Below are 22,840 nucleotides of genomic sequence, written 5' to 3'. Positions count from 1 at the left end.
CCAGGGCCATGCTCCGAGGCTGAGAGAGCGTGCCTTGGCCAAGGCCACTCAGTGGGGCTGAAATGTAACGCAATGCCCGAGCTGGCTGGGACTGGGAGAGGCCTGGCCTGAAGCACCAGAGCGGCCCACCCTCCTCGCTCCAGCCCCCTCAGGGCCGCCTTTTCCTTGCCCTCCGAGGGAGGGAAGGCGCCTCCGAAGCCTCGCCCCTTCTTCCTCCCCTCCCTCTGGACTCCATTCGTCAGTTTGGCTGCTCCTTGGCCGCCTCTTCTTCTCCTGCGCCAGGCTCTCTCTTCGCCCTCCTCCTCCTCCGCCATGCCGGGCCTTCTCTTGGGAGACGAGGCCCCCAACTTCCACGCGGAGACTACGCAGGGACCCATCCGCTTTCATGACTTCCTGGGAGACTCGTGAGTGAGAGAGGCCCTCTTGGCTGCGTCCGCACTGGAGAGATAACCCGGTTTGGCACCGCTTTAAATGCGTCTTGGCTGAAGACTGTGGAATTCTGGGAGTTGGAGTTTGTTGTGGGGCGCGGAGCGGAGCTCCGCTCCGCGCCCCACAACAAACTCCAACTCCCAGAATTCCATAGCCTACAGCCAAGAGACGTTTAAAAGCGGTCCCAAACTGGATCACTTCTGCAGTGTGGATGCAGCCTAGCAGCCCTGCCCTCCTCCTTCCTCTGCCTGACTGACTCCAGTGTCTCAGATGCCTTTGGAAGGAAGTAGGCTTTAGTCTAGGAAAGCTCATGCTGCCAACTTCTTCCTTGAGGGCCAAAACAGACTGCAGAAATAATCCATCTTGAAACCGCTTTAACTGCCCTGGCTCAGTGCTAGGGAATTCTGGGAAGCGTAGTTCATTGTGGCACCAGAGCTCTCTTGACACAGAAGATTCAACGCCTCACAAAAACTACAGTCCCCAGAGTTTGCTAGCATTGAGCCAGGGCAGTTAACGTGGTCTCAAACTGGATTGTCTCTGCAGTGTGTTTTGCGCCTTAGTGAATCTCCAAAGTACTACAGTATTTCTGTACATGCTGATTTTACAGACTAAAGGGCCTGAACAGACAGGCCGAAACAAAGCTGCTTCGGATCACTTTGGAGGCATGCTGTTTAAATGATACAGGCATCCTAAGAGCCTAGAAGCCGCACCAAAGTCTTAGGACTGGAGCGTAACTTTGGCCTGTTACAGACTGCCAAAATAAAGCTGCTTGGGGTCTCTTTGGAGGTACAGTATGCTATTTAAATGATGCATGGGTCCTAAGAGTCCGGAGGTTGCGCCAAAGCCACACTCCATTCCTAAGCACTGGAGTGCAGCTTTGGTGCAGCTTCCGGATTCTTAGGATGCATGCATCATTTAAATAGCATACCTCCAAAGAGACCCCAAGCAGCTTTATTTTGGCCTGTCTGTTTTCAGGCCCTTAACACAGCTGTATCTTGAATCCTACCAGTTTGGGAAATGTGGTTATTAGTTTTAGAGCAATCCAGCTATGCTTTGAATCTGACTTGAAGTCCCGGCTCGATTGCTGCAAAGATCTGTCAAAACAGGGAAATTTACTAAGGGTGGGATATTGGTGCCCCTTGGTATCTACTGGCATTTGGTTCCAGGACCCCCATAGAAAATCCATGGATGGTCTAGTCCCATTAAATATGTCAAAAGGATGTCACTTATATAAAATGAGAAAAATCAAAGGTTTGCTCACTGGAATTTATATTTGTTTAAAAAAAATCTAACCAGGAATGATTGACTGCATCAATAAAGAATCCATGGATAGGGAGGGCTGACTGTAAGTGGGTCTCATATTGGAACAACAACAACAATATATTTATTTATTTCCTTCTTCTCCCTAGTCTTCCAGGCATTGTTGTTTGTTGTTGTGTTCCTTCAAGTCATTTCCAACTTATGGCAACCGCTAGGCAACCCCATCATGGGGTTTTCTTGGCAAGGTTTATTCCGAAGGAAGTTTGCCACTGCCAACCCCTGAGGCTGAGAGAATGTGACTTGCCCAAAGTCACAAAGTGGGTTTCGTGGCTGAGCTGGGAATCAAACCCTGGTCTCCAGAGTCATAATCCAACACTCAAACCACTGCTGGATCCCTAGAAGTTTCTAATTTAAGTGAATACATTATGTGGGGTTCTGTTGTGGGTTTTTTTGTGATTCAAAACTCTTGAGTAATTTGCAAGTGAGGTAAAAGCTGTAAGTCCACTTTTTCCATTTCAAATGATTAAATAAACATGATGCAATGGAATCTTAAAGCTCTTGTTTTATAAGCCAAGTTTCTCTGGGAGGGGGCCCAATCACTCTCATATGCACACTCATTCTCTCTCACGCTCAATCACACTATTTCTCTCACTCTTTCTCTCATGCACACCCACTCTTGCAGGGGTTCATTCACACATTCTGTGACCCATTTGTTTGAATTTCTTTGAGTCTCAAAAGGTGCTACAGAGGATTTCTTGATCTCTTTGTTTGTGACACACACAAGCCTCTCTCTCTCACACACACACATCTTCTGAGCAAGTTATTTCTTACACTCTCTCAAGGCATGGTCTTTCACATACATCTCAAATAATTCTCTTTCACACATACACACTGTGACACTCTTTCACAGTCACACATGTACCTGTATTTATTCTCTCACACACCTTAGGTACCTCCCTCAGTGTGACTTTCTCTCACATATTAATTCTCTGTCACACACTTGGTAACACTCTTTTTCTGATTCTCCCTCAAATATGTTCATTCACACACAGTCTCACACGCAAATTCTGTTTCTCTCTTACACAATCACACTCATCTTTTTATTTGCATATGCACTTGTGTACACTTGACATACACAAGAGAATGAATGTTTATGTGTGAGTGGAAAATGAGAATGAAAGAGCATGCCTCTGCCTGTGAGACCCGCCATACTGCAGAAATTGTGCAGTTTGATACCACTTCAGCTGCTATGACTATCCTACAGAATCCTGGGATTTGTTGTTTGGCAAGGTATTCATCCTGGTCTGTCAGAGAGTTTGGTGCCTCATCAAAATACAAATTCTAGCATCCTGTAGTATAAAGTAGTGTCTAACTGCTTTGTTTCTGCAGTGTGAAGTAGTATGTATAAAATTTACACATGTTCAGTAAGGTATTGCATTTATTTAAATAAAACTGTTCTAATTTGAAATGTTAAAATATAAATATGAATGAGTAAACAAAAATAATAAACAAAATATTTTTCTTCCTATACAACATTGGGGGGCACAACATCTGCATGTAAGTCACGAGGATAAAGGGTTTGAGAACCACTTGTTTAGTCATTTTGGCTTCTGGTGAGAGTTCAGGCTTGATTTCTTCTCAGACCTTTTTATCTGGACAGTAGCTGTAGAATTCTCCTTCAGCACATTGTAGGTGAGCTGAATTTTTTTCCCTTTCAGCTTTCCTTACTGCCCAGCTTTCACATCCATACATAGAAATTATAAATAGGGTGATTCCAATTTTGGTATTTAATGATATCTTTTTACACTTAACATGTGCCTGTATTGCAAAATAAAAATAAAAATGATTAGCTCTGTTAAATGATTATGTTGGCCCTTGCCAGCATTGATGTTGGCTTCAGTATTCAATTTGGAATTAATCATTGCTGATTCATGTTCCACTGCCAAACAGAAGCTGGCATTGTGCTCAGGATTATTGGGAAAAATGTACACTGTGAAATGCTTTATTTTATATATGACCTAGAAATGCAGGGAGACCAGTTTTAAGAGGTGGAGTCAGTATTAGCAGTCAGTGAAGCAGCAATGGGAGTGGTGATCAAGAGATTAATCTATTTGGCAACCAGCTCAGAGGAGGGCAATGACAAAACCCTTTTGAACAAATCTTGTTTAGAAAACCACGCAGTAAGTTCGATTTAGTGTCAAACCAGACTTGATTTGAAAGCAAGCAACAGCAACAGTGCTTCAGAAGATATGATTGAGTGGAAATTGATGGCTCTGTTAAAAAGAAACAGAATGCTAATGGGCATTTTTTTCTAATTTGGCTAATCTGTGGCCTTTGGATATTACTAACCAGTATAACTAATGGTCAGGGATCATGGGAGTTCTTGTTCAAAACATTTGGAGAGCTGTGGTTTGCCTACATGTGAACTAATGTAAGAGTAAATTTTAGTTGTTTAGTCTTACAAGTTAAAACATTTTGAATAACCTGTATATTGCTGAATTTCAGTGTTACCCGCTCAAGACATTGCCATGTGGCTATTTTTCTTTCAGATGGGGCATCCTCTTCTCTCATCCACGAGATTTTACACCAGTGTGCACAACAGAACTTGGGCGAGCAGCAAAATTGGCACCAGAGTTTGCTAAGCGGAACATTAAAATGATTGCCCTCTCTATTGATGATGTCAAAGACCATCTCTCTTGGAGCAAGGTATTGCAGTATGAAATGGTGGCACTAGTGAACTGAAATGGTATAGGACTTCCAAACCAAAATTGTGTACTGTATCTCTAAACCGGGTAGGCAGTTCACTCTCTTGGAAGGAGCCTTAAGGCTGTTTTTGCAGGCTTCAGTCAGTTCATACTTCCCACTTTGACTCTCTCTAGCCCTCCTTCCAAGAGAGTGAACTGAAGTATGTGGAGGCTCCAAGTGTGGATATTCATCTTTTAAATAAGTTATATGGTATCCCTGTGTAATGTTTAAAACCTTGTTTTTCAAATTTGTAAATGGACTTCTGACCACTTCCATTTTTTTTTCTTTTGGTTACATTTTTGGTAGTCCATGTAGCCCTCCAAAGTACCATAGTTGTACCACAGTTGCCCACCCCAGCTCTAATCCACTCCAGCATAACAGAGATGAACCTGAGGTTTCTATGCTTCTACTCTCATGTGACTATAAGGAGAGAGTGAAAGCTGCATCTCCCAAAACTGCTTCATTTTTTGACCCAAATGGGAATGTATTTTGTTTTGCTTGGATGGAGAAACTGAGAAGTGTGAAGCTGGATACTCTCATCTTGACTAGTTATTTTACTTTCTACTTAATGCAGGCTACATCTACTTTTTTACTTGTGGTGGATTTAATTCAATTTTTGCTTATAAATTGTTTTGAACATACTTAGTTGTTTTGGATTTTGAAGGTCATTAAGAATACAGCCAGCTCATTGTAAGTTGATTTTAATGTGAGAAATTAACTATCCTTTTTGTTAGAAGACAGCTCCCCAATCTGTGATGGGTAAAATAATTAAATGGCACAAATACACATGGATGTAAAAAAAGTTATACTTGCCCAGCTGTTTAATATGCCCCTTTAAAGCTTTCAAGCCAAACAGTTTCTTTAAGAATACAAGGAAGGGAAGTATCTCGGCATGTGAAGAACTAGTTTAATAACAGTACAGTTGACCCTCTGTTTTCACTTACAGTTGTCCCTCCATATTCGCTAGGGTTAGGGGAAAAAGACCCCTGTGAATATGGAAAAACCACAAATAACAAAAACACTGTTTTTACCTGAGAGGACATCTCTCTAGGAATCTCTAGGTCCTCCAGTGCAACTCTGTGGTCAATGTCCAATATACACTGAGCATAGAATGGCACTGGAGTAGCTACAAATGCCTTTTCTATTAATTTCTGTTCTTAATGGGTAAAATACTTTATGGATTTAGTGTAGTTACATTCAGTAGATAGCTACACTCAGTTTTCAGATGCAACTTGTGTGCAGGTCCAGCTCTACAGGAGATGAAATTATATAATATTTACTTGGTTACAATTTGAAAATAATTCTTTTCAAAGCTCCTAAAATGGTAATACTATTAAAAACGCTTTCTGAAATACTTTCTACAATCACTTCTTTGGCAATTTTTGTTTGAAATATGTCTACTTTGCTGTTTGGGCTGAACGAGACTATTAGTCCTATCTTTTCTCAGCATATCACTGGAAGTTTAATCTACCAGAAGGTATTCCATTTTGTTGTTGTTTTTGTTGTTGTTGTTGTTGACAATGGAGTGTTGTACATCTATATTGACCATGAAGTATTTTAGTATTCTGGGTAAGAAGCTAGTCTGTCTTACAATATTAGCATAGAGTCATAGAATAATAGAGTTGGAAGAGACCAAAAGGGCCATCCAGTCCAACCCCCTGCCATGCAGGAATTCCAAATCAAAGCATCCCCGACAGATGGCCATTCAGCCTCTATTTAAAGACCTCCAAGGAGGGAGATTCCACTACACTCTGATTTAATAGTGAATCATGCATTCCTCCTAAAGAAGCAATTACAAGTGTAAAGAACTACAAGGACTTGATCTGCCTAGTCCAAATTGGACAATCTAGCTGCCTGCTCCTTTTCAGATAAGGTGAATAGCATTTAATGTCTATAAAGATAATAGTTAAAGTTGAGTTAGCATACACCATAGAGATCTTCATTACAGAACTTGTAATAAAACTGACAAAAACAGTTGACCCTCCACATTTGTAGCTTTGACCTTTGTGGATTTGATTAATATGTCCTCTCTAGAAATCTCTAGTTTCTCCTGTGTGACTCTCCAGCAAACTTTCATCAGAAGTTGTACTTGAGTACCTAGAGATTCCTAGAGAGAACACTTTTCCAGGCATTTGTAGGTTCTATAGCACAATTCTATGGTCAACATCTGGTGGATGTTGACCATAGAGTTGCTCTGAAGGATCCAGAGATTCCTAGAGAGGTGTTCTCTCAGATTAAAAAATAGGATTTTTCAATTTTTCCACTCGGATGGGGGTCCTGTGGCACTAGCACCAGTGAATATGGACGGTCCACTGTACTGGAGGGGGAATTTTTCAGACAAAGCAAATCTTGATCTATTTTAAGTATTAATTGAGGACATTATATTTATAAGGGCCATTGGTTCACAAGGTTAATAAAATTATGTTAAGTTAGTAAGCCTTTCTTTTAAGATAGGTTGCAGAGGGCATTTTTCAGAAAAAGCAAATCTTGATCTTTCTCAAAGTGATCTCTTAAACCAAGTCAGATTAGATTTATTCAGTCATTGCTTGATTTAATTTATTATGTTTTGGTTTATTTAATTTACTCCGGCTTGAAATATCTGTTAATAATATTGACACTTTATTGTTGAAAAGAAACATGGGAGTGTGCAGTTAGTATGTTGGTACTAAAACACTAATTATTTCCCATTCTGCAGGATATCAATGCCTACAATGGTGATGAGGCCACAGAGAACCTTCCTTTTCCAATAATTGCTGATTCAAAGCGAGAGCTTGCAGTCCAGCTAGGTATGCTGGACCCAAATGAAAGAGACAAAGATGGTATACCTTTGACTGCTCGTGTTGTAAGTACTCTAACATTATATTCCAGCAGGTCCCAGCCTTCTTAGAATCTCTTCTTCCAACTATTTCACAGAGTTCATTATCAATCAGTTTAAGTGTACAGAGCCTCCTACCTCTGGGACAGATGTGCCCTGACAGGCTTCCCAAATCCTCCCCCATGAGTCTGTTTCTTCCAGTTCTCTGTTGTTTCACACAGATCAGTCTGGCAGTGGGGTGGGAGAGCACGAGAAGAGCAGGTTTCAGCCTTCTTCCCCAGTACTCATCTTTACTGCTCAGATGATTTTCAGAAACAACTGAGAAGAAGAAATGGGGAAGGGAGATTGAGTTGATCTGACAGTAGAAGAGATATTTCTTCTCGCTTTGCCAACTTCCTGCATTTCCTTGTATGCTGTAAGTATGTCACAAGCAGGTATTGCAGGATGGAGTGATCTATTATTCCAGTTGCTGAGTCAGCCTCATCATCCCCAAATCCTCCCTTTCCCATTGTTGTCCCCGCAATGGGTGACAACCGTTGCGCGGGGGGAGAGACTTCCAGACTTCCGGTGGGGTTTCCAGAAGTCCGAAGCCAGAAGGATGTCTGCGAGAGCCAAGAGAGACAGCCTAGCGAGAGCCAACCCAGGCCCAGCAAGAACCAACGTGGCCCAGGAAGAGCCCACCCAAGCCAAGGGGAAAGTCAGAGCAGGCCCTAGCAGCTCCTGCATGGGGTGGTGGAGCCCCCGTGTGGGCCAAAACAATGCCTGCGGGGGGGGGGCAGGGAGATGACCAGGTGTCACCCCCTATCCTGGGTTGTCACCTGGTGCTGTCTGCACTCCCAGTGATGCTGCTGCCTTTCCCACTTTCTGTTGTTTCTTGCCAGTCATCCTGGTGGTAATGGAAATGGGCAGAGAGAAAAATGGAGGGAAGACAATGAGGCATATGGTAATGAGAGGTGAAGGTGGAGCAGGGAGGATGAAAATAGCTTGGTTTTGTATTTGGTCTCCAGAAGACAACTATGCAAGAACAAACTGCTGTAACAGAAAAACATTTCCACCCTCTATTTATACTATGTTGACAGTTGATCCTTTTTTACCAGTTATATATGGAGCAGCATCAGAAACAACTTGCTTGATATTCCCCACAGAAGTAGCCTAAGTAATCAATCCATAGGCTGACAGTCCATAGTATGTGTCTCTGCTAACTGATCAGCTGGCTTCAGACTTACTCTCTTATAGGAAGTTGGTCTGCTTTTGGACAATGCTTTATCTCTCTTCTCATTCTCTGTTTGTGGAAATACGTGACTTGCTTTGTGGGTTTGCTGCAAGGAAAGAAGAAAACACTGCAACTTTTCTAGACTTTTACAGATGTAATAGACTGTAAATCTAAAGATAAACTGCAGTATCTTTACCTGTAATCCAAGAACAATACAGCAGATTATACTATAAGGGAGGTGGAGGGGGGGATCCTGAGATCTATTTCTAGTAGTGATTGGATTGTGTGGCATAGTGGTTTGAGTGTTGGTTCTCTCTCAGCCATGAAACCCACTGGGTGACTTTGGGCAAGTCACATGCTCAGAAGAAGGCAATGGCACACCACCTCTGAACAAATTTTGCCAAGAAAATTCCAAGACCTCCATAAATTCCAAGTCTCCATAAATCAGAAGTTACTTAAAGGCACACAACAACAACAATAACACAACTGGATTCCATTTAGCTTACAAGGCAAACTGGACCCTATATCACTATATATAGTGATAATACTATATATACACACATTTCTTGTTTGTGTGTGTAAAGCAAAAAAAGTTTGTACACTAACAGTGATAGTTTGGAGGCCAGCGTCACAGAATCAGTTCTCATTTGATCTTTATTTGTATCTTGAGTACTCCATACAAGAGGCATAATCTGACACAGCATCTGCACAGGCCCCACTTAAATCAATGAGTGTGTGCAAAAACCATTTCAGAAGAATTGTAGATGAGTTTCCTTTGAGGTAAACAGCTGTCATTTGCACAGATATTTAAAATCTGTTTGAATAACTAATTAAGCTAGGAAAACACACACACACCCAGTTTAGGAATACAAGTATACATGTATGGCAAAGGTGTATGGTCTGAAAGCTGTGATCCAGAGGCTACTTGGAGTCATTTCTGCAAAATTTTCCTTTCTATTGAAAGCAGTGCCCTGAATGCATTTTGAGAAAGCACCATACTAAATCAATGGAAAGAATGTTAGGAAAAAATAAATACGATAGACTGGTGTTAGAGAATAGTCCATGTGTCACAATGTTTGGATTCTTATTTTGTCACTTTGTTTTATAGGTATTTGTTTTTGGCCCAGACAAGAAACTCAAACTCTCTATCCTGTATCCAGCAACAACTGGTAGAAACTTTGATGAGATTCTAAGAGTAGTTGACTCTCTTCAGCTAACAGCTACTAAGAAGGTTGCTACCCCTGTTGATTGGAAGGTAGTTCTCTATAATTAAGCTTACTTAATTTTGTAACTTGCTCATGCACATAAGTGGAAGCTCTCATAGAGTAATGTCTTCCTAAATATTGTGGGAGTTTGTAAATGCAGCTTCTGGCTGCTGGAAAAAGAAGGGATTCAATTCATGTAGGCTAGATAAATTACAGTACTCAAAAGACAACAAAGTAAGTCAAAACTTCTGTGACTTTTATGGAGTTAGCCTAAACCAACTTCTCCTGAAGTTTGTATAGAATCATAGAGTTGGAAGAAAACACAAGGACCATTTAGTCCCATTTCTCTGCCATGCAGAAACACACAGTGAAAGCTTTCCTAAGACATGGGCATTCAACCTGTTTAAATACCACCAAAGGAGAGCCCATCACCTTCTGGGACAGTCTGTTTCATTGGTGAGCAGTTCTTAGCATCAGAAAGTTCTTTATGGTATTTAGACAGAATCTTTTTCTTTTAATTTAAATCCAATGGTTTGTGTTCTAGTGTCTGAAGGAGCAGAAAACAAGCTTGCTGCATCTTCTATATGATATCCCTCCAGATATTTAAAAATAGCTATCATAACACCTCTCATTGTTCTCATCTACAAGCTAAACATATCCATTTCCCTGATCCATTGCTCATAGTATTTGGACCCCAAACCATTTAACATCTCAGTAACCCTCCATTGGATGTGTTTTAGCTTGTCTATGTCTTTCTTGAGTTGTGCCAGAACTGGGCACAGCATTCCAACTGAACTCTGACTAAAGCTGAAAGAAAGGCACTATTACTTTCCTTGATCTGAATACTATATTCCTGTTGATACTACCTAGAATTGTGTTGGTATTTTTAGCCACCACCTAAAACTGTTGTCTCATATTTAGCTTGTGGTGTTCTAAGTTCCCTAAATCATTTCTACGCATATTGCTATCAAGGAAGGTGCCATTCATCCAATGTTTGTGTTTCTTATTCTTCCTGCCTAAACCATATCTTTATCTTCGTTTGAATTTATTTTAGTAGCTTTGTCTATCTGTTATGATCTATATGATTTCTGATCTTTTCATCTGGAGTACAGTGGTGCCTCGGGTTACGAAAGTAATTCGTTCCGCGGCCGCTTTCGTAACCCGAAAAGCCTTCGTAAGCCGAATTGCCATAGGCGCTAATGGGGAAAAGCCACGTTTCGTGCGAAAAAGCCGAAAAAAGCACCAAAAATTTTGTTCGTAACCCGAAAAAACATTCGTAACCCGGAACAATGATTTCCAATGGGATTTTTTCGTATCCCGAAAATTTCGTAACCTGGGTATTTCGTATCCCGAGGTACCACTGTATTAGCTACCCATTGTTACTGAGTGCCATCTGCAAATTTGATGAGCATGCCTTTTATTTCATAATCCAAATAATTTATAAGGATATTGAACAAAGCCAGGCCCAGAACCCTATGGCATCCCACTAGTCACTCCTCTCCAGGATAAACAGAACAATAGACGGCCATTCTTTGGATTCATTTTGTCAGCCAGTTACAAATCCACCAATAGTATCATTGTCTGCAAGAATATCATGGGGGGCCTTGTCAGAAACCCTCTTAAAATCAAAATTCCTTTACTACTATACCTATTCAGGTCTATAATCTCCTTACTGCATCAATCATGGATCACCTTTCATCTTGTTTATTTCTCATCTTCTGTGCATCAGCATAGAGACAAATAAGATCATTCTCTCCAGCTGCTTATTGTTGGTGGTTTCTTGTACTATTGCCCCACTTTACTCTGTGTCATTGAGCTGTTGTCCCCATTACTTGGTATTGCCCTGCCATCTGGCATATTGTCTTCCTCCCCTGCATTGCTTTGTTAAGCAATATCCTCCTGATCTGGTTTGCAAGATTGGTTACCAGTAGCTATGAGTGCAACCCATCTCTTGCCAGAAGTCCTTTTCAATAAAAAATAAAAATTTAAAAATCACAGACTATGGTGCAAAAAAGCAAATGGATGCAAGCTACAGGAAAAGAGATTCCACCTCAACATTTCTGACGGTAAGAGCTATTCGACAGTGGAACACACTCCCTTGGAGTGTGGTGGAGTCTCCTTCTTTGGAGGTCTTTAAACAGAGGCTGGATGGCCATCTGTTGGGGGTGTTTTGATTTTGTATTCCTGCATGGCCCTTGTGGTCCCTTCCAGCTCTATGATTCTAATGGCATCATCATGTGGAATCACTAGTTCACTTCTAGTATTCTCTCTGTCCCTGAGACATGCCCTTCAACTGGAAGAAGTGATGAACAACCATCTGTGTCACAAGGTCCTTTAGTTTCCTACCCACAGCCTCTGATTTATTATTGATCATTGCCCCGGAGAGACAGTTCACCTCTTGAGACAAATAACTCGGATCTAGCCACAGTGGTACATAATTGGTTACAGTCAGCCCTCCATAGCCACAGATTCTTTATCCGTGGATTCAAGCATCCATGGCTTGAAAATATTCAAAAAAATATGTAAAGAATTTTATATAAGGGACACCATTTTACTATCCATTGTATTTAATGGCACTTGAACATCCATGGATTTTGGTAATCACAGGGATCCTGGAACCAAACCCCAGAGGTTACCTGTTTTGGGTTACTGTAATGTGCTTTACGTGAAGCTGACTTTGAAAAGCACTCAGAAACTTTAGTTAGCCCAAAGAAGTGCAGCCAGGTTGTTAACTGGAGCTACAGGAAGCACACAACTCCCTTGTTGCAACAGCTCCATTGACTGCCAGCCCATTTCCTGGCACAATTCTAAGTGCTGGTTTTGACTTATAAAGGCCTATATGGCTTGGCTCCAAGTTATTTGAAGGACTGTATCAAAATCTGGGAGCAGCTACCAAGAAAGCCCTCTCTCCTGTTCCTACCAAAGAAGCCTGAGACAGAGAGAAGGACCTCTCCAGATAGTCTTATAGCTCTAATGAGCTGATAGTCTTATAGCTCTTCATAGAATCATATGATTCTGTCAGCTCATTAGAGCTATAAGACTATCTGGAGAGACCCTTCTCTCTGTCTCACCACCCCCTCAGGCTTGTTTGGTAGGAACAGGAGAGAGGGCCTTCTTAGCAGATGCTCCCAGATTTTGGAACTCATTTCCTAGAGAGACCATGATGGGCCCATTCCTGTTCTTCTTGGCAGGTAAAATCATCAGGCTTTTTCAAACTGATTGTCCTAAGGACCACATGTAGCCTATGAGTTGTACTCTGCGCATCCCTGATTCATATTATGCATTTATAAACTGAAGTTTCTAGTCTGCACAGATAGAAGAGAACTGGAAGTTCATCATGCCTGTAGCTATCTTAGTAACGTACTTCCTAACTTTTATTCCCTGCCTTTTTTCTTTTAAGCCTGGGAATGAGGTCATGGTAATTCCATCTCTATCAGATGAAGAAGCCAAAAAGATGTTTCCGGGAGTTTGCACCAAAAAAACTTCCATCAGGGAAGAATTACCTTCGTTATACTCCTCAACCTCAATAATAACTATGAAGAGAGAGCAAGCAAGTCAGAAAGCTGATCACAAGGACGGGCTCCTTTAACTGTCTTGGGTGGAGCTCTGGAGTAACTATTGCTATGAACAGACTAGTTGGTTTTCTTTAGATTTTCTTTTCTGTATAATGTCTTTGTTCTGGTTCATAGTCTCAGCTAATGTAGACTTATTCTGTTCAAATGTGTAATCTTGAATATTTTCTTGGAGCTGAGTCTACAACACTGCACTAATACAGAATTATTGATTTATTTAAATTAATGAAGTTTCTATTCAGCGACATGGGTAAACACTTTGAATAAATGACTGGAATTTTTTAATAAGAGGTAAGAAAGGGTAAACCATTTTTACGTTGCATGTGTAAAATCTCACACCTTTGGTCAGGTTCTTGCATTATGTTGTAATAGCTGTAATGTTCACATGAGCCAGGTTTTGTTCATCTAGTTCACATGAAACAAATATGAATAAATTGTTTCCACAGCTGAAGCTTGTTCCAGAGGTCATGTGCCTTTATTTCAAATCCATCTACTGTACCAACCAAATATTTGTGTTGACTTCCTTTATATTGTATTAGGGAAATTGGACAGAAAGCATTAACAAACATTTGCAGCTTTCTGTTTAGTTCCTTATTCAGAAAAATAAAACTATTTACTAAAATATGTACTGTTGTCTGCTGTTTATTTGTTTTTAAGTATGCACAACCATGCATTTTAAAATGTAGTTGTATACAAGACCTCTCTCAAAAGTAGCTACATCAGCTTAAGCTAACACAGATAACCTTAGCTCACAATGGTAACAATCTGATTGTTGATGTTTACATAGATTATGGGGGTAAATGAGTAAAAATGCATCTCTTCACGTTGAACTACAAAACTACACTATCCAAGTCTTGTTTCTAATAGCAACCTATGTAAATCAGGGACATGAACCTTTAATTCTCCAGATTTGATGAACTACCACTCTCATACTTCAACATTGGTTAAACTGGATATGGTAGATAGGCACTGAAATGCTTGATTTCAGTTTAGGGCCAAAACAGATGTGGTGGTGTATCCATTACCAGATCTCCTGACAGAAGAAATTTAAAGCAGGTGCAGGGGCTTCTGTTTTGATCATGGCAGTAACATTGGAAGAGGCATGCTTGAACCTACTCTTCAATACTCATAGAATCGTAGAGTTGGAAGAGACCACAAGGGCCATCCAGTCCAACCCCCTGCCATGCAGGAACTCTCAATCAAAGCATACCTGTCAGATGGCCATCCAGCCTCTGTTTACAGACTTCCAAGGAGGGAGATTCCACCACTCTCCAAGGGAGTGTGTTCCAGTGTCGAACAGCCCTTACTGTCAGGAAGTTCCTCCTCATTTCGAGGTGAAAACTTTTCCTTTAAACTAAAATAATTGAAAAACATTTAAGTCAGTGGTTTCTACCCATCCAGAAACATCTGGTACTTACGAGGTGCCGCCAATTTTGTGAAGATAGGAAGCATTATGTCCTCCAGTTGCTGCTTCTGATCCAAGAAATCTTGAATGGTAGGTTCCTTAGCATTTTCAAGCCAATCAGACTTGGCCTGGCAGGCCTTGAGAGATGTATTCTATGTAAAGAATAAGAAAAGGAATGCATCAGAAAAAGCAAGGTATTTGTTCATTCACTAAATTATAATCCAATGCTTATTACACCAAAATGTAAGGAAAGAAAGCTATACTAACTTCTGTGTAACCTGACAACAGAAACAATCTACACATTCCAAATTTTTATTACTACTATGTTTATTATTATTATTTGTAGTCTCCCTTTATGAGCACTGGAATTCTCAGATGAGCTCAAAACATTAAAGCATATAAGCCAGTGATGGCGAACCTATGGCACGCGTGCCAGAGGTGGCACCCAGAGCCCTCTCTGTGGGCACACATGCTGTCACCCTAGCACAGAGTTTGCCAGAGTTTCTTATTAGAAAGCCAGAGGGACGTGGCACTTTGCAATAAATAAGTGGGGTCTGGGTTGCAGTTTGGGCACTCGGTCTGTAAAAGGTTCATCACCACTGATATAAGCAATCAACAATAATACTATAAGAATTCTTAAAGTGAGTTTCAGCTGGGTTTGGCCAGATTCTAACACACACATGCTGATCCTGAGAAGACGCTACTGCCCTATTCAGAGGAAAAGACAGAAATGCAGGCTTTCTTCTTATATCAACAATATAGTTAACTGATGCTGGACCCATCCACCCATGAAATGTATATTGAAAATGAGATTTTCGTATTTACCATGAATGGGTATGCAAAGGAACATTCCCCAGTGTATTGAGTTATATCATCACATCCCAGCTTCCAAGACAAGAGTCAAATGTTTTCGACCATTGATTCCTCCCCTATAAGTTTCATTTCATAACATTTCCTCAAGAAAAAAAATAAGATCATAGTGAAAACAAAGTGCCGAAAAGAACATGAAGAATGTTCTTTTCCCAGCCTAGTTGCAGCCACATTTTGGATGGGTGTGGATGACCAAGAATAAATATTCACAATGCATACGAACACCTAATTCTCTGGAGTTTGCAGAGGAGCTGCCCGGTCCTCTCTCTCTCTTGAAGGGATGTCATATTGAGGATAGAGCAAGCTTGATTTCTGCTGCTCCAGAGAACAGGACTCGGAACAATGGATTCAGATTACAAAAAAAGAAATTCCACCTCAACATTAGGAGGACCTTCTTGACAGCAGTAAGAGCTGTTCAACAGTGGAACACACTCCCTCAGACAGTGGTGGAGTCTCCTCCTTTGGAAGTCTTTAAACAAAGGCTGGATGGCTATTTCTCGGGGTTGCTTTGACTTTGTATTCCTGCATGGCAGGGGGTTGGACTAGATGGCCATTGTGGTATCTTCCAACTCTATGATTCTATATAAGGAGATCCTGGAAGCTCAGTATGGGGGAGCTCAAGAGCATGTAGCCAGGATAGATTGATCACAATCAGAATTTGCATAATCACTGCACAGATAGGAGTGATAGTGGGCGATAGATCTTGTGTTTTCAAGTGAACAGATATCAAAGTACACTTCCCTCTGGGAGCAATACTCCTTTCTCCGAAGGACAACTGCATGGAAGGCCAAGGCATTCTCAGCTTCCTTGCTCATTCTTCCCTCCTGGAAATTCATTCACATCCCAAAATGTGCCCTAGCATATGTTTTGCTCTATAAATATGACTGCTCAGCCACCCACAATTTGGTCTTGTTAGAGGGCAGAAAGGCAATCTGTCCATAACTTACCTGGCTCCCCAACATAAGCTGGCCACCAAATTATCCCAAGGCTGCCGCTGAGACATTCTCTACTCTACCTCAAAGTGTCTCCGGAAAGGAGCAACTAATCTGGAATCAATCCAGTACTGCCCTCTGCTATCAATTGCTAGTTCCTTCCCCAAACAAGTCTCTGACTCACTTGCTCTGAGCAAAAGCTCCCCACTTAGCCCCTTAAGGAAAAACAGTTAAAAAGTAATGGACAACCCTCAAACACTGGCTACGTCCCTGCTTATGGTGAACGAATTTTCACAGTCAGGGAAGACTAGAGCAGAAGGCGAGCTGACTGCGAAAATTCGTTCACCATAAGCAGGGACGTAGCCAGGATTTTAGGAAGGGGGGATCCAGACTAAGTGCCACCATTATAATGAGGTTTGGGCATGGCGGCTCAGCAGCAAACACCATTTTCCTAATGGAATGGGGGAGGTCCGGACCCCAAGATCCCCCCCCCCCTTGGCTACGTCCCTGCCATAAGGCATGTGCCTCTGAAAGCAATTACAAACAGCTAGGCTGCTAGCTCCACCCCAATGACTCCCAAAAGCCCCACCATTCAGGAACAAAAACATTCCAAGTTTGAAAAAAAAACGCTCACCTAATCAAAATGGCTTCTCAGCCACAGCGCTCTCTCTCTCCTCCTGTGCAGGAACTGGGCTCTAAAGCCTCAGTGAACTTTTGTGTTCATCCTAATTGTACAATGCCATCTGGATAACTACCTTAATGGAATTGTCTGTTAAGTACCCCTTATATGTGTTTTCCTGTTAACTCATACCTTAAGCCTGTTTAAACATTTTGCTGTTACTGTTGATTTAATATTCTTTGTGTAATTGAAATAAATAAAAGAAAAAGAAAAAATGGAATCTGTCAGAAAAAAGAATGACCAGACAAACATCCAGCCTTTTAAAATTCCCCTATTAGAATGAGTAATATCAGTTACAGCCTATAGACCAGTTAGCTTTCAATATGATAAAATACTTATTTCAATCCTACTCTGTTTTAATAATTTTATTGCTGAATATATACATCCAGACCAAAAAGGATTTATTCCTAAGAGAAATATTGTACATGCAATACACAGAACTCTTAACATTATCAAATATGAGGGGGCGGGGAGACAGATACTGCTACAATGTTCCTTTCATTAAATGCTTTTCAAGCCTTCAACATGGTCGAATGGCCATACTTTTCACACTGCTTAAAAGACAAAATTTTAAAAACAAATTCATTTCATGAATTGATTGTTTCTTTTCTCAGTCCCAAGCTTAAGCTTATACAAATAACTTAGATTCAGAATTAAGTACTGTATACTGAAAAGAGGAACTAAACAAGGCTATCCATTATCCCTCATACAATTTTCAATAGCTATTGGCACATTTGATTAGGTCCAGTAAATTAATTAAAGGACTCACTGTTCAGAAAATTATGCATGTTATTAATTTATTTGCAGATGATATCCTTTTATTTTTGAAAATTCCATCCCTAAACTGCAATCAATTTTAGTTCAATTCCAGAGGTATGCAGGCTTTCTGTAAACTTCAAAAATGATATTTTGTGTAAATATGTCTAAATCAGAACAAAGATTGATTCAACAGCAAACTAGAATAGAAATTTGTTGCTCTGGTTTTAAAGATATGGGTATTTTCTTGACTAAAGATAGTCAATAATAGTTTAGTAGAATCAATTACTTACCCATTTTCTGGCAACCAAAGTAAAAACTATGAAAATAGTCAACTCAAAAGCTATAATGACTAAGAGGAACTGCAGCAATGAACATGTGAGTGCTCCCAAAGTTACTATTTTGATTTCAAAACATTCCTATACCTTTAAACCCTGGCAGATTCTCAGAATTACAGAAGTTGATTGTTACACTATAAGTGGGGAAAAGAGCCATCTCTCTAAAGAAGTTCAATATAACACAGGGACCCTTGAAGTATAGGCAATAATCCACATTAGGATATATCATAATGCATCCCAATTGTGTCAATTAGTTCATATTATTAGATGTGATTTGTTAATTCAACAGGTGAAACTACAAGTGAAGAGGAAAATGGGAAGAAGAATATGAGAAGTGTCAGACAGAGATGGCCTTTCTTCCTTCTCACATAATTCTTCCCAACTTAACTCCTAGCTCATTGCTGGGGGGGAAAAAACTGGTTAAATATTTGAAACAGGGCCTGTTACTGGAAACAGAAGCTTCTAATGATCTAGAGAAAAATTCTTTGGCATAATACATCACTTTTCTATTTCCATGCCAAGCATACAACTGAATATCAGTTTTTTACATGATACTACCCAAATATACATCAACACTGAGAAGATATAAGAATTTTGTACTATACCTTATCTTCTTTATTAAGTCTTCCCTGAACTTTCTCGGGATCTGTGACTGTTGCTTGGATTTGGGAGATCAAGTTCCGTAAATTCTGTTTGGCTTCTAAAAAAGAAAAAAATTGAAAGAGCAAGGAAAATTCAAAACATCTTTAATGTCAAGACAACTAGATTCAAAATTGAATTGGCTACCCTTTATTCCTCACTTGTGTATTGTACAGGTTCCTCATCCATTTCATTTTGTTCTTTGGCGAAAACCCATCTAAATATGCCTTGACATGGGAACTTTTTAAAGTAAGAGAAATTGCTGTATTGGAAGCAGGAGGTCATAGGGACTGTAGGTGAGGACTAGAACATGTGAAAGAAACATCCCTTCCCTGTATATTGTAGTTTTGATTAAAATGAAGGGCTTCAGTGTATATGAATTACAAAAACAAACACATCCATACTTTCAAAACTATATGCTGCTGCATCTTTAGTGTAACATGCAGCATTTGCCATTCTTTCCCCATCATGTTTAATTGCCTCTTACTATTTTGGTTAATTTTGAATAACCGAATCCCTTCTGTAATTACTAAACCAGGAGATGTTAAACAGAGGTCCATGGACCCTACTGGATCTAAGGATGTGGTTCAGGGTGTCCATGATCCAGGAATAAATAAAATATTTCTTTCTGACTACTTTGTTTGTTTGGGGTTGTGTGTGTATGTGTATTTTAACATAAAATTGTCAAGAGACTGGAAAATTAATCTACCAAGAAGGCTCTGTCCAGTTCCCACTGGATGTAAAAGCAAGGATGCTGGGACAGAGAGAAGGTCCTCCACAAAGGAGCATGAACGCTTTCAGGCTCAGGGATGAATCCAGGAATATCCCAAAACTACAAACTTGTGTCTTCAAGGGCAGTGTAACTCCATCCAGCACAAGCTGTATTCGTATCCCCTGATCTGCCTTCTGACTTACCAGGAGCACCTCCCTGATCTAATAAATAATAAATAAAATTTTTATTTCTATCCCGCTTTTTGCCAGGCAATCAAAGCAGCGTACAACAGGTTAAAATACATCCATATATACATAATGCCTCCATAAAACAAGATTAAACAATGTAAGATTAAAAACTACATATTAAAACCGACTAAGCTAAATAAAAATCATCATGGGCAGAGTTCACTGGATGGGAAGTCTTATTTGTGGCCGAGCATTTTATTCCGGGAAGGCTTGCCAGAAGAGATCTGTCTTAATGGCTTTTTTAAAGCTCTCTAGATTGTTAATTTGACAGATCTCGTCCAGCAGGCCATTCCATAAGTTCAGAGCGGCTGCAGAGAATGTCCTCTGGGAGGTCGCCGTCAGCCTGGTCTTTAAGGGCTGTAATAAATTCCTCCCTGAGGACCTGAGTGTATGAGGCAGATTATATGGAAGCAAGTGATCCCTTAGATAGGTTGGGTCCGAGCCATGTAGGGCTTTAAAGGTGATAACCAACACCTTGTACTGTGCCCGGAAACTAATAGGTAGCCAGTGGAGTGACTTTAATATTGGTGTTATTTGGTCACTCCTTGCTGTTCCTGTGACCAACCTGGTTGCCATATTCTATACCAACTGGTGTTTCCAGACTAGGCACAAGGGTAGCCCCATGTAGAGCGCATTGCAAAAATCAAGTCTTGAGGTTACCAGCGCATGTACTACAGTTTCAAGGTCACCCTGTTCCAGGAAAGGGCGCAGCTGGCGTATCAGCTGGAGCTGATAACAGGCACTCTTGACCGTTGCATTCACCTGATTCCTCATCTGATTCCTCATCTTGACGGGTCAAGAAGCACCCCCAGACTGCGAACACAGTCCTTCGAGGAGAGTGTGAGACCCTCTAGCACTGGAGGTTGCAGTCCAATACCTGGTTTGGGGGCCCCTACTGTAAGTACCTCCGTTTTATCTGGATTCAACTTGAGCTTGTTTTCCCTCATCCAATCCATTACTGCCTGAAGACATTGGTTGAGGGGACAGCTGCCATCTGTCGTTGTCGCTGATGACCAGGACATGGAGAAATATATTTGGGTGTCAACAGCATACTGATAACACCCAGTGCCATATCCACGGATGATTTCTCCCAGCAGCTTCATACAGATGCTAAATAGCATCGGGGACAGGATGGCGCCTTGAGGGACACCACAATTAAGCTCTGTTTTTGAAGAGCGACTGTCCCTGAACATCATCCATGGAACCTGCCCAAGAGGAAAGAGCGGAACCACTGCTACGCAGTGCCTCCAATTCCTAACTCTCTCAAGCAACTGCCCTCTCGATCACCTTGCTCAAAAATGGCAGATGAGAAACAGGCTTGTAATTTTTCATGCCCTGGGGGTCCAGGGAGGGTTTTTTCAAGAGCAGTCTAATGATGACCCTCCTCAAGAGAAGCATTGATGATACGTGTAAGAAGTGCCATCAATGCCTCACCCCCCTGGACGGCCAGCCATGATGGGCAGTAATCAAGAGGGCATGTTGTCTTTTTTACCTTTCCAAGGATCTTGTCCACGTCATCAGTACTCACTAGCTCAAACTGATCCAGTTTAATCTCATAAACAGGTTTACTGGACACCTCATTAGTCGATTTTGCTTCAACATTGGTGTCCAAATGGGCTCTTATCTGAGAGATTTTATCTGCAAAGTAGTTGTTGAAAGCATCACAGCAGGCCGTTGTTGGGTTAAGTAGAGGATTCTGGGTAGATGGCATCACCGTCAGTTCCCTCATCACCCTAAATAGCTCTGCCGGACGAGAGTTTGCAGACGCAATACGAACAGACAAGGAGGATCTCTTTGCTGCTTTAATTGCCTCTCCATAAGAAAATAGGAATTTCTTATGGAGAGTTCTGTGAGATAAGAGTCCAGATTTCCACCAATTGCGCTCTAGTCATTGTCCTATCCACTTCATATTCTTCAGCTCTCCGGTGTACCAGGGCTTCCGATTTGAGGCGGGTCGGAAAGGACACTCAGGAGGGATTGTGCTGATGGCCTTAGTAAGATCAGTGTCCCACATATTCACCAAAGCTTCAACAGAATCACCGGCATTATCAACCATCAAACCCTCTAGAGCTTTCTGGAATCCGATCGGTTCCATTAGCTTTCGAGGGTGGACCATTCTAATGGGTCCTCCACCCCCAGTGGGACAGACAGTTGCTCATAGTTCTGCCCTGACCAGGAAATGATCTGTCCATGACAATGCGAAGGTATTAACTACCTCCGCTCACGGATATTCATGCTCTGTACTAAAGACTGCATCGAGAGTATGACTCGCACAATGTGTGGGCCCGATGACCAACTGGGAAAGGCCCATGGTTGTCATGGATTCCATGAACTCCCGAGCCGCATCTGTTAGACTGGTCTCGAGTGGGATGTTGAAGTCGCCCAGAACTAAGAGTCTGGGCGACTCCAACAGCAACTCTGAGACCAGCTGTGTCAGCTTGGATAGGGAGTCTGTTAAGCAATGGTGCGGACGGTACACCAACAGAATCCCTATACTATCCCTGGTCTTCAGGCGTAGGTACATACACTTGAAGCAGTCCATCTGGGTTAAGTTTCAATTTGTTTGACCTTATTCATTCCATTACTGATGACAAGTACCAGTTTAGAACCAACAGGACCTGCTTGTATTAAGGTGGAAAGAGATAAAAGCACTAGGTATCATCCATATACTGATGGCATCAGAAACCAAAACCTCTGGACAACCTATCCCAAAAGTTTAATGAACATGCTAAATAGCATGGGGGCAACACAGAATCATGAGGAACCCTTCATGGGGTTGAAAAGTTCCCCAGCACCACCTTCTGGGTTTGCCTCTCCAGGAAGGAAAGGAACAGTCCTCTCAAGCCCCACCACAGCAAAGCAGCCAAAGAGAATACCATAGTTGATGATACTGAAAATAGCTAACCAGCAGAAACAACAGCTACGCAATCCCCCTGCCCAGTTCCTAGAGTAATCATCCACTAAGGTGATCAAAGCTGTTTTTGTCCTGTAACGTCCTAAACCTAGATTGAAATGAATCTAG

At 41.3% G+C, this 22,840-nt stretch overlaps 2 protein-coding genes across 5 annotated transcripts in view; one reads left to right on the top strand and one right to left on the bottom strand.

Moving 5' to 3' along the window:
* Window positions 1-151: 151 nt before the first annotated feature.
* Window positions 152-13,863, top strand: PRDX6 (peroxiredoxin 6). Its single transcript, XM_042463940.1, is given in 6 exon segments — window positions 152-404; window positions 4,239-4,395; window positions 7,130-7,276; window positions 9,571-9,717; window positions 13,068-13,142; window positions 13,144-13,863. Coding segments are annotated over 6 exon segments (672 nt in total). The 5' UTR covers window positions 152-312; the 3' UTR covers window positions 13,198-13,863.
* ANKRD45 (ankyrin repeat domain 45) overlaps window positions 7,275-22,840 on the bottom strand; it is a 29,923-nt gene continuing 14,357 nt past the window's right edge. For 3 of the 4 annotated variants that reach the window (XM_042463937.1, XM_042463935.1, XM_042463938.1), the window contains exons 4-6: window positions 18,825-18,919; window positions 14,658-14,796; window positions 8,222-8,568 (exon numbers count right to left, since the gene is read on the bottom strand). In XM_042463937.1, the coding sequence (XP_042319871.1) occupies window positions 8,525-8,568; window positions 14,658-14,796; window positions 18,825-18,919 (278 nt within the window). In that variant the 3' untranslated portion in view covers window positions 8,222-8,524. Of the gene's footprint in view, window positions 7,568-8,221; window positions 8,569-14,657; window positions 14,797-18,824; window positions 18,920-22,840 lie in introns of those variants that run through there. The other variant, XM_042463936.1, reaches the window with a different exon arrangement.

The sequence above is a fragment of the Sceloporus undulatus genome, chromosome 4, assembly GCF_019175285.1.
Source record: "Sceloporus undulatus isolate JIND9_A2432 ecotype Alabama chromosome 4, SceUnd_v1.1, whole genome shotgun sequence".
Taxonomy (NCBI): Eukaryota; Metazoa; Chordata; class Lepidosauria; order Squamata; family Phrynosomatidae; genus Sceloporus; species Sceloporus undulatus.
Note: the sequence above shows the minus strand (reverse complement) of the source record. Positions and strands in the feature narration are given on the sequence as shown.